We start from the raw sequence: 17,265 nt of genomic DNA on the forward strand, positions 1-17,265 counted from the left end.
TATATGTGACACAGTTTTTTCAGCTGTAAATGGGGCTCATAGTGATACCTGCCTCATTCTGTTGTGAGTATTGGATGACTTAATATATGTAAAGTACTAAGTACCTGGCACATAATAAGTGCTCTATAAATGTTACCGTTGCTGTTTATCGAAGTAGGGCAGTGACATGATCCAGTTTTTTTTAAAAATTAATTTGTCAAAGAGAGCACAAGCAGAGGGACCTGCAGGCAGAAGGAGAAGCAGGCTTCTTGCTATGCAAGGAGCCCGATGTGGGACTCGATCCCAGGACCCTGGAATCATGACCTGAGCTGAAGGTGGATGCTTAACTGACTGAGCCACCCAGGCATCCCCAGTTTGTGGTTTTTTTTTTTTTTAAGGGTCATTTTGGCTGCTGTAGTGGTTAGAATAATAGGGTAACGAAATTGAAGGCAGGGGTACTATTGCGGGCCTGTAGCAGTGTTCTAGGCACTTCACATATATTGTAGATCTTTGCAGAATCACAGACTGAGTTTCCCAGGTTATTCGTTCATAGTACAAGATCATTCAGTTGCTGGGAAGGAAAAAGAGGGAAGAACGTGATAATTGGCAAGGAATTAATATTACTAAAGAACATTGTGTGTGTGTGTGTGTGTGTTTAAGATTATTTATTTTAGGGAACAGGAGCAGGAGGGGCAGAGGGAGAGGGAGTGAGACTCTCAAGCCAGCTCCATGCTCAGTGTGGAGCCCATGACATGGGGTCTGATCCTCGGACCCTGAGATCATGATCTGAGCTGAAACCAAGAGTTGGACACTTAACTGACTGGGCCACCCAGGCGCCCCAAAAACAGAGGTGGTTTTTTTTTTTTTTTTTTTTTAATGGGGAACTCAACTAATTGGACTGAGGGCAAGGTCTTCAAGTTCAAAAAGTAAGGTGAACCTTCAATTTAGAAAAGTAGATGCCAAGTTATTTTGTATATATGAAGTGTGTGCGCCAAGGATTTTAAAGCCTTGAGACCCATACGTGATTGTGTAGTGGAGAAGAAGGAACAGGTGAAGGACTGGCGGAAAGCAAGAGAACCAACCGGTTTTTCTGTTACAGACATTTCTACTCTGTTCTGAGATATCTCTAGAGTAATTCAGACAAGAAGTAATTCAGCCCCTGCTTGAATATCTTCAGTAAATCTTAATATTTCAGAGTACAAACTCTTGCAGAATTGTCAGTTAAAATCTGCCACCACGAATCTTTCAGATGTTAGTTCTAGTTTTGTGTGCTGAAACAAAAACAGAGGAGTGTACTTATTTTGCCTTTTGCAAAATGACTGTCATTTACCTATTCAAAATTATCTAGCATGTTTCTCTAGTCTTTCCTCTAGGCTAATTGCAGACCCTTCATTGTTCTTGTCATATTCCTTTATTCCTTCAATAAATGTCCAGAATTGAGGATATTCTGCCAGATGTGGTCTGATCAGTTTGAAGTGTAATGGAAATATTTAGTTTGTGCTACCTGAGCATTATACTTCTGCTAGTGGAGTCCTGGAATCCTGTCATTAGCTTTTAGTAATCATACCACATTTGTTGGTTTATTAGAATAGTGCCAGTCTTTAGATACTTTTCTTATGAACTGCTACTAGTCAAATTTCTCTATTAAATACACTTTGGTTTTTATTAGGATAGTGTGAAGGTGCGGAGACGGAGACTGAATAATAGCAGCATTGAATGAGCTTCCTATAGAATATATAGTAGTACAAAGGGTATTAACTAATGTATTTGGAGAGAGATCTTGATTGGTGTGATTCTATTTTTTTTTAAAGATTTTATTTATTTATTACAGCATAAGCGGGGAGAGGGGTAGAGGGTGAGGGGCAGGGAGATAATCCCAAGCTGACTCTGCGCTGATGTGGAGCCCCACATGGGGCTCAATCTCATAACCTTGAGATCACGACTTGACCAGAAACCAAGAGTCGGACACTTAACTAACTGAGCCACCCAGGAGCCCCATCTATGTTTTTTCCTTAGCTTAGTTCAACATTTGTTAACTACCTAGAGAAAGAAATAGAGTATATAGACCTCAATTTTTTATATTACACAGATACTCAAAAGTACTTAGGCAGTGGTATATCAGCATTATTTTAAAATATCTCCCCGTAGACTGCTTTTAGTTGCAAGAGAGAAAACATAGTAATTACAGGTTCCTGGCTGGCTCAGTTAGAAGAGTGTGCAACTCTTGAACTCAGGGTTGTGCGTTCCAGCCCCATATTGGGTGTGGAGATTACTAAAAATAAATAAATAAACTTAAAAAAAAAAGAAAAAATAGTAATTAGAATATAGAGAAATCAGGCAGCACCTTGCCTAATGACCAAATTACCATCACTAATGAGGAATAGTGCTGAGACTGACACAATATTCCCTACGTAGTATTCTGGCCAAGAATGTATAACCTAAAGAAATGTTACAAGTAAATGCTATTCCTGATTCTAGGCTAGAGCCTATAAAAGACAGTATTAAGCCATCTGATAATAAAATATTCTTGTTTTTAGAAAATACACATTGAAGTATTTAGGGGTAAAGAGCTATGATTTAACATATTTTTTACAGAAGCACCTGGGTGACTTAGTTGGTTAAGTTGTCTGACTTTTGATTTCAGCTTGAGTCATGATCTCAGGGTTCTGGGATTGAGCCCCATATCAGGCTCTGAGCTTAGCTCAGAATCTGCTTGGGATTCTTTTTCTCCCTCTATCTCTGCACCTCCCCCTACTTGTATACTTTCTTTCTCCCCCACTAAAATAAATAAATAAAATGTTAAAAAAGTTTTGTTTTACATATACACACAAACACAATGTTTATGTATAAAGCAAATGAGATAAAATGTCAGCAATAGGTGAATCTGAGTAGAGTGGAAGAGTATCTTGGTGTTTTTTGTCCTATTTTTTATTTTTGTAACTTTGTATGTTTGAGGTGACCTCCAAATAAAATGTTTTTAAAAATAGGCTGGCAGGGGCGCCTGGGTGGCACAGTCATTAGGCGTCTGCCTTCGGCTCAGGGCGTGATCCCGGCGTTCTGGGATCGAGCCCCACATCAGGCTCCTCCGCTGGGATCCTGCTTCTTCCCCTTCCACTCCCCCTGCTTGTGTTCCCTCTCTCACTGGCTGTCTCTGTCAAATTAATAAATAAAATCTAAAAAAAATAAAAAATGTAAAAATAAAAATAGGCTGGCAGTAATAATGTGAAACTTAATAGGAATAAATATAAAGTACTAGGCTTAAGTTCAGAACAGTATTTGGGAGACATCTGCTTTCATAGCATTTCATTTGAAGGAGAATTTTTAAATGGGGTGGGTAGAGGAGGTCTGAAAAGAAGACATTTGAATAAAGAGATGAGGCATTGAGACCTATGGGTTTCTGGGGCAAGAGAGTTTAGGCAGAAGGAACAACAAATGGAGATGTCCTTACTATTTAATGATTTTTTTTTTTTAACTGAGCAGCTTAGAAGGTTTGAGTTGCTGTTAACTGATATAGCAAATATTGGAACATCAGTTGTAAAAGGAGGTCAGGAGTTCAGTTTTTAGCAGGTTACCTTCAAGGTGCTTATCAGATATAAAAGTGGTGATGTCCAGTTGGCTACTGGTTTTTAAAATTGACAGTAGGTGAGGTCTAGGTTGGAGATAGCAGTCTGAGAGCCAGTAGCATTGATAGGCGTATTTAAAATACTGTTGATGGATTAGGTAAGGGAAAGACTGAGAAGTGACCCTCTTGGTTTAGCAACATGGAGGTCATTGATGACCTTGACAAAGTAGCTTTGGTGGGATAGTGAGACCACAGTCATGACTGGAGTTGGTTCAAGAAAGAGCAAGAGGAGGACAATTTGATATAGCAAGTTTAGACACTCTTCCTAGGAGTTTTATTGTAGAGGGAAGGAGAGAAATGGAACTTTAGTTGGAGTGGAAAGTAAAGGGTCAAGAGAGGGTTTGCTGCTGTTACTTTATTTTTTTAACAAAAATTTTAAGAAGATTTTATTTATTTATTTGACAGAGCACAAGTAGGCAATGAGGCAGGCAGTGGGAGAAGGAGAAGCAGGCTCCCCACTGAGCAGAGATCCCAACTCGGGGCTCGATCCCAGGACCCTGAGATCATGACCTGAGCTGAAGGCAGATGCTTAACTGACTGAGCCACCCAGGAGTCCCCGCTGCTGTTATTTTAAAAAGGGAAGAAACAATAGATGGGAAAGATCCACTAGAGCGGTGAAAACTCCATGTAGAACATAAAATATAATTACTGTAGTAATGTCCTACAAATGTTACTTTTCATTTTAATATAATTTTGTAAGCATATATAAGGAAATGAATGAATCTTTTCATATAAAAAGACCAATGTAGGAGAGATGAAATTGTTTTAGTAATGAAAAAAATTGCTTGTTTTTTCTCTTGATTTTACTTTTCTATCACATATTTTCTCCTCAGAAATATTAACAGCTTTTAGATTTGAACACTTAAGCTAAAAACATGCTTTGTCACATTACTTTTCCAGTCCTTATTTTGACAATTGGAAAAAATTTTATTAAGAATTGCGGTTTTAGTTTTTATGGTTTAACTTGTTGGGTGCCTGGGTGGCCAGACGTTACGGGTCTGTCTTCGGCTCAGGTCATGATCCTGGAGTTCTGGGATCGAGTCTCATATTGGCTTCCTGCTCAGCAGGGAGTCTGCTTCTTCCTCGGACCCTCACCCCACTTGTGCTCTCTCTCTTTCTCAAATAAATAAATATTTTTAAAAAATAAAGTTTTTTTTTTTTTAAGATTTTATTTATTTATTTGACAGAGATAGAGACAGCCAGCAAGAGAGGGAACACAAGCAGGGGGAATGGGAGAGGAAGAAGCAGGCTCGTAGCGGAAGAGCCTGATGTGGGGCTCGATCCCATAACGCCGGGATCACGCCCTGAGCCGAAGGCAGACGCTTAACCGCTGTGCCACCCAGGCGCCCCTAAAAAAAATAAAGTTTAACTTGTTGCATGGTAATACTTATTGGCTTATAGTAAATTATAGTATTTAGCACCATTCTTCTGGTTTATGGCCATTTTTCATCTAGCTTTTTGGGAAAGAGAAGTTTGCTTAACAGAAAATTGGTACCATTTTTAGGCACTCATGAGGATTAGAATTACTTGAGTACAGATGTAGCAAAGGTGCCTTCTAGTGGCTGCCTAATAGAATTGTATGTGAATCTTGCAAATCATTTATTCCTTGCTAAGCATGTGGTCTTTGTCTTCATGGAAGCTTATAGTTTAGAGAAGGGGAGAGGCCTTCATCCGATCATAAAAAAAGCTGAAAAACTACATCTCTAAATACTTGTATATGTGCTAATGAGAACTTAAAATAAGGGTATTATACCGAGCTAGAGAGGCAAGAGATATTTGATATTGAGTTGAAGTTTGAAGAATTACTGGTTGTTAAGAGAGGAAGAACATGTGTTGTAAGCATAGGAGCTGCATTTGTGAACAGCTCTGTGATATGAGGAAGGATGGTGAATATAATAAGGGACTCTGACGAAGGCCAGTGTAGCTGGAACAGAGATATGGGAATAAGAGGCATAGATAGATAAAATGAGAAAATACTGCATTTTTTTTAGGTTATGGTTAAGAGTTGTGTCTTAAGAACAAGACTAAACTATTACGGAGTAGGAGTGGAAACAACTAAATTTGTGTATGTTTTTAATTATGGCAAATATATTTAATTTTGCTATCTTAACCATTTTAAGTATACAGGTCTGTGGTGGTATTAAGTTCATTTACACAGTGTTGTGCAACCATCATCACCATCCATCTTAAATTGGTGTTGTATTTTTAATTTTTTTTTAAAGATTATATGTATGTATTAGAGAGAGAGAGAGAGATGGCAAGAGAGAGCACGAGCAGGGAGAGGGAGAAGCAGGTTCCCAATGTGCGGCTCAATCCCAGGATCTTTAGGTCATGACCTGAGCCAAAGGCAGATATTTAACTGACTGAGCCACTCAGGCGCCCCAGACCTTTTGCTTTTAATTTAGGTCTTTATCCAGAGTATTTCACAATAAAAGAGGGAGAGGTTAATGTTTTCTCCCTTTGTCTACTCTTTCCCCAGTTTTGGGGAGTAAAAGAAAAGTTATATTGTTCCACTTACTTTGTCTTATGTATCACAGAAAAGTAAATGGTTTCTTTCTTCCTTCTTTTTTTTTTTTTCTTTTTTTAAGCTTTCTTTATTTGAGAGAGAGAGCACAAGCTGGGGGTGGGTAGGAGATGGAAAGGGAGAGACACTCCCCAGCAGACTCCCCATGAAGTGGGAAGCCTGTTGCAGGTCTCAATCCCATGACCCTGAGATCACAACCTGAACTGAAAGCAAGAGTCAGACACTCAACTGAATATGCCACCCAGGTGCACCAAGAAGTTTTTTTTTTTGTAATCATGTATGGATTTTGAATGTTATCAGTTGCTTTTCTGCATCTATTTAGATGAACATGTAGGTTTTCTCCTTTAATCTGTTGACAAGATATTACTAGCTTGGAAGTAACACTTCTTGCTTCTTATTTCTGCCCCCTCCCAAGGTGATCTGTGGAGCTATGATTTCTTCAGTGGTGAGTTTGTGGTGTCACCTGAACCAGACACAAGTGTCCACACTCTTGATCCCCAGAAGCACAAATATATTATCTTGGGGAGTGATGGACTTTGGAATATGATTCCACCACAGGATGCCATCTCAATGTGCCAGGACCAAGAGGAGAAAAAATATTTAATGGTGAGAAATGACTCAGTAATTTGATATTGTTGTCTATACATTGTTCTGTTTTGTCAGAGGTCTAAGGATGTTCACTTTGAGTAGATACTTGCGTTTGCCTGGCTCTAGAATTACGTAAAGCAAACTTTGCAGCTCATCAGGGAAATGAGACAGATTTAAATAAATGAAACTAGATAACAAAACACACAACCACAGACTTTGTTATTAACAGCCCTTGGCTTAATGGCCTATGAAACCTCATTAATCCTTTTTAAAAAATTGAGCTATAATTTATATACCATAAAATTTACCTTTTTAAAATGTGTAACTCAGTGGTTCGTAGTATATTCTCTAAGTTGTGCAACCGTCACCACTATCTCATTCCAGAACATTTTTATCACTGCCTCCAAAACCCATAATCACTAGCAGTCATTCACTATTTCCTGCTACCCCCACCCACTGGCAACCACTGATCTTTCTGTCTCTGTATTTTTGCCTGTTTTGGATATTTCATATAAATGATATCATACAATATGTGACCTTTGTATTTGACTTCTTTCACTTAAGCATATTTTCAAGGTTCATCCCTGTTGCTTGTAAATAAAAGTACTTTATTCCTTTTTAGGGCTGAGTAATTTTCCATCAACGGATATATAACATTTAATTTATCTATCCGTTCACCAATTGATGGATATTTGGGTTGTTTCCACCTTGGGGCTCTTATGAATGACTGTTGTAAACATTCATGTACAAGTTTTTGCGTGGACATGTTTTCACTTCTCTTAAGTGTATACCTAACACTGGAATTGCTGAGTCACATGGTAATAATGTCATCCATCTTTTTATTAGTCAATTGCAAACCAAGAAACAACCATCAATGAGAAAATCCTTTTCTTTCCTTCCTGACTTGCTTGCAAATTTATTTCCTCTTCATTCTGAGCAATGACAAAGTAAGGAAAATTAGAAGAGTGTGATGGTGTTGAAGGCAAGGAAAGAGTGTTTTGGGGGTAGTAGGCAGCAGTGTCAAATTCTGCAAAGAAGTAGAGGCAGGTGGATGAGAACAGGATATTGGGTTTTACAGTTAGGATCTTTCATTAGTGACCTTCAATAAAAAGGGTGAAGAGGATGAAGAGTTTAACTGGAATCAAGGGGATTGGCTATCCTTGGAAAAGATGATCTTTCTCTCAGATGGCAGGAATGGTAAAGCCATATTTTGGCATGAAAAAAGTCAAAAATGAAAGAATTTGTATTAAATTGCTGCCATTCACCCAGCTAACATTAGGTACTAGGTAAATAGAATATGGTCCTTGCTCAGCATTTACCATATTGTTATAAGTAGGAGATGTAAATAGCTGTCAGGACCCCTGCTTGATTTGTGAGTTGTTTAAAGGTAAGAGTTGTGTCTCAATTCATTTTTATAGCCTTGGGGCTAACATGTTGCATTTGGTTAGTGACATCAGGTGTAAAAGAAAGAGTAAATAAAATAAAGATTCTTTTGTCTATAAAATTCTTTAATGATGAGAGAGAAAGATTTCAGTGGCATGATAAGGTCATAAGCCAGATTGAGAGAACCTATTCATAAACACCAGAGTGGTTTTAGAATTAGTCCTGAAGGAAGCATTCATATAACAATATTTAGAACAAGTGTTACGAGAACTGAGAGGGAGAAGACTGGAAACCTGGGAAGATTGTGTAAGAAAGTTTCTTAGACAAGAGTGATACTTGAGCAATTCTTAAAGGTGGGATTGAATTTACCAGGTAAATATATAAGTGAGGAGAGAGAAGCTTTCCAGGAAAAGGAATAAAATGTGTGAAGTCGAAGAGATACAAATTTGACATATTCAGGTTTCACAAGTAGCTTGATGTGACTGGAGGAGAGGAGACAAAATGGTTTTAAATGCTGTCAGGAAGTTAGGTCTTTATATTCAGTTAGTGGAGTGTTACCGAAAAGCTGTATTTTCAATATGTATTTTTAAAATAGAGGATAGTTGATAATGAATGTAAGGATTCTATTGTTAGTAGGTGTAGGAAAACCTTCTAGGCCCTTAACAAAATTACCAATGCAAAGTTGGCAATGACAGACAATGGGTGGCAGCAAAGATTATAAGGCAGCTGAGAGGAGTTATTTGCAGTTTGCCATCAATAATGGGTTGGAATACTGTAATATACCCAAGATCACATAACCCCAAATAAAGATGATTCCCCATTTTCCCAAGGAAAGGATGAAAAAACCACAGTTCTTTATCCATTTTGAGTATATTAACTTCAGGTATAAAGATGACAAAAAGTACTTATATTTTTTGATATAGTGCTTTTAATATATACTATATAGTATGTATTATAGTAAGTTATATTAATATTTTATATTTATAGTACACTAATGTTTGAATTATTTCTATAGAGATACTTTTTAAGATATATGGCTCTATATTCTGGAGCATATCATTTTCATTTCCATTTTTTGAAACTTAGTAGTTACTGAATCCATGTATTGAATATGTGTATGATGCTAAAAGTTTTATTCCAAGCTACATTTATTTTGGATAACACGAAATCATTTTTTTAAAGATTTTATTTATTTATCTGAGAAAGAGAGCCAGCATAAGCAGGGGGGAAGAGCAGAGGGAAAGGGAGACTCCCCTCTGAGCAGGGAGCCCTACATGGGACTCAGTCCCAGGATTCCAGAATCCTGACCTGAGCCGAAGGCAGACACCTGACTGAGCCACCCACGCGCCCGTAACATGAGATCATTTAAGGTTTTTTTTTTCCCCCACTCTTTCTGTTGGTATGCATTTGGTCTCCATACTATAGCCACTTATTATATTGCTTTTTTTCCTCATATGAGTGACATCATTTTTATACATGGTTGACCTTTAAACAGCATGAGTTTGACCTATGTGGGTCCACTTAACATGGATTTTTATAGTATAACACTGTACATGTATTTTCCTTATAATTTTCTTTTTTTTTCTATCTTTATTGTAAGAATACATATATAACACAGATAACATACAAAATATGTGCTAATCAACTTAATTTTATTCGTAAGGTTTCTGTCAGCAGTAGGCTATTAGTAGTTAAGTTTGAGGGGAATTAAAAGCTGTACATGGATTTTCAGTTGTGTGGGAGAGTTGGCACCTCTAACACCCCACATTGTTCAAGGATCAACTGTATATGTTTAACAATTGTTTATATTTTCTTGTCTCTGGATTTTGTTCACATTTGACAATTTTTATGTTGGATCATTGTCTTTGATTTGCAGAAAATATTATTTTAGGAGGAAATTGGCCCTTTGCAGTGAGGGTTTTTTTTTTTAAATGATTTTTTTATTATATTATGTTAGTCACCATACAGTACATCCCTGGATTCCGATGTAAAGTTCGATGCTTCATTAGTTGCGTATAACACCCAGTGCACCATGCAATACGTGCCCTCCTTATTACCCATCACCAGTCTATCCCATTCCCCCACCCCCCTCCCCTCTGAAGTCTTCAGTTTGTTTCTCATGGTCCATAGTCTCTCATGTTTCATTCCCCCTTCTGATTACCCCCCCTTTCTTTATCCCTTTCTTCCCCTATGCAGTGAGGGTTCTTGTTTTTTGTTTTGCCATGCCTGATTATCTCATTTGTGAATTGTTTATCTGTAATAACTTGATGTTTACTTCCCATTTTAGATAACTTCTGTATAACTTTTCCTAATTAAGGTTACAGTGAAGACTGAGTTTCTTGCTACCAAAAAAATAAAAATACAGGTGAAATTTAACCACGGGTTAAGGCCTTGCCTTTTTTTTTTTTTTTTTTTTTTTTTAATTAGAGCAGTATTATTTTAACATAGTTACGGGGACTGTGGATAATGTTTGAAATTTTGGGAATTTAATTTATGTAAGCCATATTGAATACCTCTTTTTTAATTTGATACAGATGTAGTGGGAACTAAATCTGAGTTGTTAACCTTCTTTCTCCTTGTTCTTTTAATAAAAATACAGGGTGAGCATGGACAATCTTGTGCCAAAATGCTTGTTAATCGAGCACTAGGCCGCTGGAGGCAGCGTATGCTTCGAGCAGATAATACTAGTGCTATAGTGATCTGCATTTCTCCAGGAGTGGACAGTCAGGGAAATTTCACCAGTGAAGATGAGCTCTATCTGAACCTGACTGATAGTCCTTCCTATAATAGTCAAGAAACCTGCATGATGACTCCTTCTCCATGTTCTACACCACCAGTCAAGGTATATAGTTCTCTATAGTATTTGAGTTCTGTTAATAGACAGAATTTCTTTGGTTAGTGTTGCCTGTAAAGTTTTTCAAATTCTTCATATCATAGGATTTTGGATTTGAACTAGGTTCAGGAAAGTGATGGATCTTTGTCATGTAACTTATTATCATTGATTCATCATCACATCAGTACTGTTCTGAATGCCAGGTGTGTGTACAGCACCTAATAGAAAGGAGATGTACATTAACAATATTTTAATGATCCCCTTCTAATACTATGAGCATTTGTAAACATTTAAGTTTGTGAAGTACTTTCATATATATTTCGTTTGAACCTCATAAACGGAATAGGTAACTAGTACAGATGTTATTCTGTCTTACAGGTAATAAGACTGAGAAATTAAGCAATTTGGATAAGATCATATAGACTCAAGATTGAAGTGGAGCTGGGATATCAGATCTTAGAACTGGTTGTCGAATAACATGGACAAGAAACATTATTCCTTTCTTACTCATTAGTTTGAATGAGTTTAAGATATGCTATGAAATAAACAAATTTAAATAGTACTATATTTCCCTTCTTCTGATTTCATCCCAGTATTTTCTACTTAAAATTAGTAGTATCGATAACTGCTTTGTTATACTTGGGACTTCTGAGGACTTCCTTTTATTTATTTATTTATGTATGTATGTATGTATTTATTTAATTTTTGAGAGAGCAAGGGCATGCATGGGATTGAGGGGCAAAGGGGGAGATGGAGTGAGAGACTCTTAAGCAGGCTCCACACCCAGCGCAGAGCCCAACACCAGGCTCCATCTCATGACCCTGAGATCATGACCTGAGCTGAAACCAAGAGTTAATTGCCCATCCGACTGAGCCACCCAGGCGCTCCACATAAAATGTTTTTAAAAAATTATCTCTAAAAATCTGGAAACATAATGATCTAATAATAATAAAGATAAGGAGATTTATGTATGCACTAACTTATATGTAGGCATTGGTTGGTTGTTAATCAGTTGGCCCCACCAAAATATAGGAAAATATTTGGAACCATTCAGAATAATTAGTGTTGTTAGCTCTGACCTAACAAGTAAATAAAGACAAATCTCTGCCTAAGAAATTGTGTTTTATCTTAATTGACAACCATAATCTGATTTATTTTCTTGTTAAAATAATCCCGTATTTAGTAACATCTAGATAAATAGAATGACATTTTGGTCAGTTTGGTTTTTAAGACTTTCCCACATTTAGAGTAGGCATTTGAAACCAGGTTTATCTATTTATAGACATGTCAGCTTCTGTATGGATCCTAAGATATACCAGTATTCAGATCCTTGTTTTGGGATGGATGTGGTAGAAATACCTCTGTTTAAGTGATATATTACTCTGGCACACATTTTCCTCTGTCCTTTCTTTAGGGCAAAACTAAATTTAGCTGTTTTTTTGGTTTGGTTGTTTTTAAAGATTTTATTTATTTATGTGACAGCAAGAGAGAGAGCACAAGCAGAGGGAGCAGCAGGCAGGGGGAGAGGGAGAAGCAGTTTCCCTGCTGAGCAGGGACCCCAATGAGAGGCTGGGTCCAGGGATCATGATCTGAGCCAAAGGTAGATGTTTAACCAAATGAGACACCCAGACGCCCCAATTTAGCTGTTTTGTAATAAGCCAAAAGCTATTGGAAGGAGGAATGAGGAAGGGGGTTCTTTCAGAAAATAAACGTTTAGTTTCAATTGTGTTCTAGGCACAATTTTCAATTAGTTGTTTAATGTTGGATTGTAAGATTGGTGGAGCAAGGAAGTTGATCTCTGAAGTAGTGAAACTTTTCAAGTTTTTGTTTTTAGGAGGTAATCTCTCAGTATCACATGTTTTATGAACATGTAAGAAGATCTAGCAATTCAAGTAATTAAACTGGGATGAGTCTGAGAAGTCTAAGCAGTTGCCTGTGCTAACAGATGCAATGTATTCCCACAGAATGCCAATAAAAAGAGAAGGAAAAGGAAAAGTTCAAGGAGAAAGTGGGGGGAAGAAAAGCCAGCACACATGTAGTGTCAGAATAATAATCTTGTGAATTAATTAATTAATTTATTTATTTATTTGACCGAGAGAGAGACAGCCAGGGAGAGAGGGAACACAAGCAGGGGGAGTGGGAGAGGAAGAAGCAGGCTCCCAGCGGAGGAGCCTGACGTGGGGCTCGATCCCAGAACGCTGGGATCACGCCCTGAGCCGAAGGCAGACGCTTAACGACTGCACCACCCAGGCGCCCCAATAATCTTGTGAATTTAAAAAGACACAATACAACAGAAATTATAATAAATTGTGTTAACTCTGAAATTGTTCCATTGGTTTTCGGTTATAAAGGAATTCCATCTAATGTCTAACCTTGTTTTACAAACTAGAGCTGTTATGTTCTATTCCTATCAATGGCTTGGTTATTACTTTCTTTCTTATGCCTAAATTAGTGAGGTGATTGGTAGTAGGAAGCCTTCTCTGTCTGCCTCGTCTTGCTGTAAGTCCGTTTTCTGTATTAAAGCAGGACAGACTGCAGCTCAACAATTTCTTATGAGTAGATACAGTTTTCTGTGATTATCCAGAGCGTGCTTGTGACCAGGGTAGGCACTGGAACCAACCTAATGCAGAAGGATAAATTCACATACATTTCTTGCTGATATTATTGAAAGCCATGTGTAAATGTCCTGGAATGAAGACTATCTTGTTATCCTTTCTCAACACTGGTACTTTGAAATAAGGTTGCTACCCAACATCTATTCAGTGTTAAAACAGATAAGAAGAGGGGTGCCTGGGTGGCTCAGTTGGGTTAAGTGTCTGCCTTCGGCTCAGGTCGTGATCCCAGGGTCCTGAGATCGAGTTCTGTGTTGGGCTCCCTGCTCATCAGGGAGCCTGCTTCTCCTCCCTCTGCCATTCCCCCCGCTTGTGCTCTCTGGCTCTCTGTCAAATAAATAAAATATTTAAACAATAAAATAAAACAGATAAAAAGAATTGTGCTTTCAATAAACTATGCAATGTAAGATAAATGAATCAATGACTGCAGAAAGGAGTATTTTCTTATTTTAAAAAAAAAAAAAAAAAAAAAAAAACCAAAAGACCCCACAAAAAAACAGCAGCAGGAACAACAGTCTATTTGAGGCCTTACCAAATTAGAAACTAGGGTTTCTCATCTCCAGTTTCCATTTGACCTAAAGTCAATATATTTTTTTCCATTAATGCATGTTCATGTTTATGGTAAGATTGAAATGCAAGTATACTTTTATGTAGCACTTTTTTGAAAGGCATTTCTTTCTAAGGGATTTTTATATCAGAGGAAGACCAGATAATATGTTTTCATTTACCCTTCCACAAAAGGGTTTATTTCAGAATATACTAATATTTTAATAAATTACTTGATTAAAAGAGAAGAAGATTTGAGGGAAATGTTATATACTTGAGAGACATAGTATTTATGCATAAAGTCTGTTCTTGAGAAACTATTAAGACAATGATTTTATATATTAGTACTATGGGAGATTTGGGTTTTATAGGAAAAATGTCTGGCAATGGGAAAAATATTCTGAGTATATGTAGATCTAGAGTACTGTATCTAAAGGGGTAGTGCACATGTGAATGACTTGTCAAGCTTTTAAAAAACAATACCTGAAGGGCACCTGGGTGGCTCAGTTGGTTAGGTGTCTGCCTTTGGCTCAGGTCATGATCCCAGGGTCCTGGGATCAAGCCCCACATGGGGCTCCCTGCACAGCAGAGAGCCTACTTCTCCCTCTCCCTCTGCTGTTCCCCCTGCTTGTTCTCTCTCTCTCTGTCAAATAAATAAAATGAAATATTTAAAAAAAACCCAATACCTGAAAGTTTCCATATGATTTTCATTTATTTCTTTGAGACTTCCGCAGCCCTGCTTTCTGGGTTCCCAGACATCCTGCTTTTCTCAAGTCCTAGAATAGCCTCTAGCATTTGGGAGATAGGTACAAAGCAACAATATGAGTTTGCAGTATGACATTATTGCTTTAATGTTGCACTTTACATTTTCTGTACTACTGAATATTTGGAGATGAGAATATAGAAAAAAAAATAGGAAAGTCGGAAATCAACCAACCAAACAAACAGATTTGTCACTTATTCTAATGGAATTTCTTCATCTCCCTAATGGTTAAGCTGAATTCTAGGATAGATTATTTATTTGGCTTACTTTCTTGTTTTTCAGTCACTGGAGGAGGACCCGTGGCCACGGCTGAACTCTAAGGACCATGTACCTGCCCTTGTTCGTAGTAATGCCTTCTCAGAGAATTATTTAGAAGTCCCAGCTGAGGTAGCTCGAGGAAATGTCCAGGCAGCAGTCATACCCTCAAAAGATCCAGAGCCACTTGAAGAAAATTGCACTAAAGCCCTGACTTTAAGGATACATGATTCTTTGAATAATAGCCTATCAGTTGGCCTTATGCCTACCAATTCAACAAATACCATCATGGACCAAAAAAATGTAAAGATGTCAACTCCAGGTCAAATGAAAGCCCAAGAAGTTGAAAGAACCCCTCCAGCAAATTTTAAAAGGACATTAGAAGAGTCCAACTCTGGCCCTCTTATGAAGAAGCATAGACGAAATGGGTTAAGTCGAAGTAGTGGTGCTCAGCCTGCAAGCCTCCCCACGAGCTCCCAGCGAAAGAACTCTGTTAAACTTACCATGCGGCGCAGACTTCGGGGCCAGAAGAAAATTGGAAATCCTTTACTTCATCAGCACAGAAAAACTGTTTGTGTCTGCTGAAATGTATCTGAAAAGTGGTTTTTATCCAAACTTAGGATTTAAGAGGGCTTTTTGAAGTTGGTGCCGAACTTGAACTTTTTTTAAGGGGACAAAATAAAAATAGTATACAGTTTGACTTTCTGGAATTCAACAGTTTTATCCTGGCCTTGTACTCGCTTGTATTATAAATGTGAATTTTGTAGATGGTAGGATATAAGTTGCTGTAAAATGTGTGTAAATTTGTATACTTCACACAAACTCAGTCTCTTACTCTGATACACAGTAAATGTAACAACAGGGCTAAAGGTTAAAAAAAAATTAAAAGAATCTATTAGATTTTAGAAATACATTTAAACTTTTAAAAATGCTTATTAAGAAATTTGTATAAGTCACTTGTGATGAAAACTACACAACTTTTTAAAGTAAATTATTAAGCAAACTGGAAAAGTGATGTATTTTCATAGTGACCTGTGTTCCACTTAATGTTTCTTAGAGACAGCTGGTGTCTTTTAAAAATTATTTTTTATTTCTAATTTCATAATTCAGGACTAAATTTTTCATAGCAGAAGTGTTGAGCCATGCTGAAAGTAGCTTGGTGTTAGTCTCCCTATTCTAATTTAAATACTATGCAGTATCTCTTAATTCAGTAGCATTTTTCTGAAACATTAATCATCAGATATACTTGCCAAATCTTTGGAGTAGAAGGAGGTGTGTTTGCCTAAAAAGGTGCCCTTCTCAATCATCCCAGACACTCAGTGGCATTACTAGGTCTTAAAGTAGTTTCTTCTCGTGTTTGCATAAAATATGTGAAGTTTTTCTTGCTATTTCAATAACGGATGGTGCTGCTAATTCCCGACATTTCTTAAATTATTTTATATATCGTACAGTTTTCATTGATTATATGGATATATGTTTGTTCATCTAATAAATCAGTGAACTGTTCCTGATGTTGCTGGATTTTTGTCATTGGTTTGTTTTAATGATACAAACTTTCTATGTTGCCTTGAGCATGCTTTAACAACTTAAAAACACATGTAATGTTTATTTTTGCACACTTTTAAATTTTAATTTAGAATACATTGATACAGGCTAAATATCCAACAATAGAATATGGTTAAGAATATGGTGAAGTCAGTTATGGCTTATAAACATTTGATGAAATATTATGTTGCACTTAAAAATGAATAAAACTATACTTTGGTAATATAGGAAAAAACTAAGACACTAAGGAGTATGTCATTTGGTGTGATGAATTGTTATACAATAAGAAAATAATTTAAAACAAGACATCTTAAGAGATTGAAGAGTTAATTTGTGCGTTCAATATCTACAATATGCTAGGAACTGCACAATTGGAAGCATACCAGTTTTCAGTAACGAGATTGAGAACCAGGGGTCCAGGTAAAACATTAATTGTGGCTAGCTCTTAAGAAGAATTTTTAATTACCGAAGAGTTTGGTTTTTGTTTGTTTGTTTTTAGGATTCTATTTATTTGAGAGTGAGAGCAAGCATACGAATGGTGGGACAGGGAGAGGGAGAAGCAGACTCCCCACTGAGCAGGGAGCCTGAAGTCGGTCTCAATCCTAGGACCCCGAG

General features: G+C 37.2%; 1 protein-coding gene across 1 annotated transcript in view; it reads left to right on the top strand.

Annotated features, from left to right (window-relative positions):
* PPM1D (protein phosphatase, Mg2+/Mn2+ dependent 1D) overlaps nt 1-16,616 on the top strand; it is a 45,116-nt gene extending 28,500 nt beyond the window's left edge. Inside the window, exons 4-6 of the mRNA XM_034640130.1 lie at nt 6,541-6,731; nt 10,696-10,938; nt 15,133-16,616. Of these exons, the coding sequence (XP_034496021.1) occupies nt 6,541-6,731; nt 10,696-10,938; nt 15,133-15,690 (992 nt within the window). The 3' untranslated portion in view covers nt 15,691-16,616. The remainder of the gene's footprint in view (nt 1-6,540; nt 6,732-10,695; nt 10,939-15,132) is intronic.
* The last annotated feature ends 649 nt before the right edge of the window (nt 16,617-17,265 follow it).

The sequence above is a fragment of the Ailuropoda melanoleuca genome, chromosome 13 (assembly GCF_002007445.2).
Source record: "Ailuropoda melanoleuca isolate Jingjing chromosome 13, ASM200744v2, whole genome shotgun sequence".
NCBI lineage: Eukaryota > Metazoa > Chordata > Mammalia > Carnivora > Ursidae > Ailuropoda > Ailuropoda melanoleuca.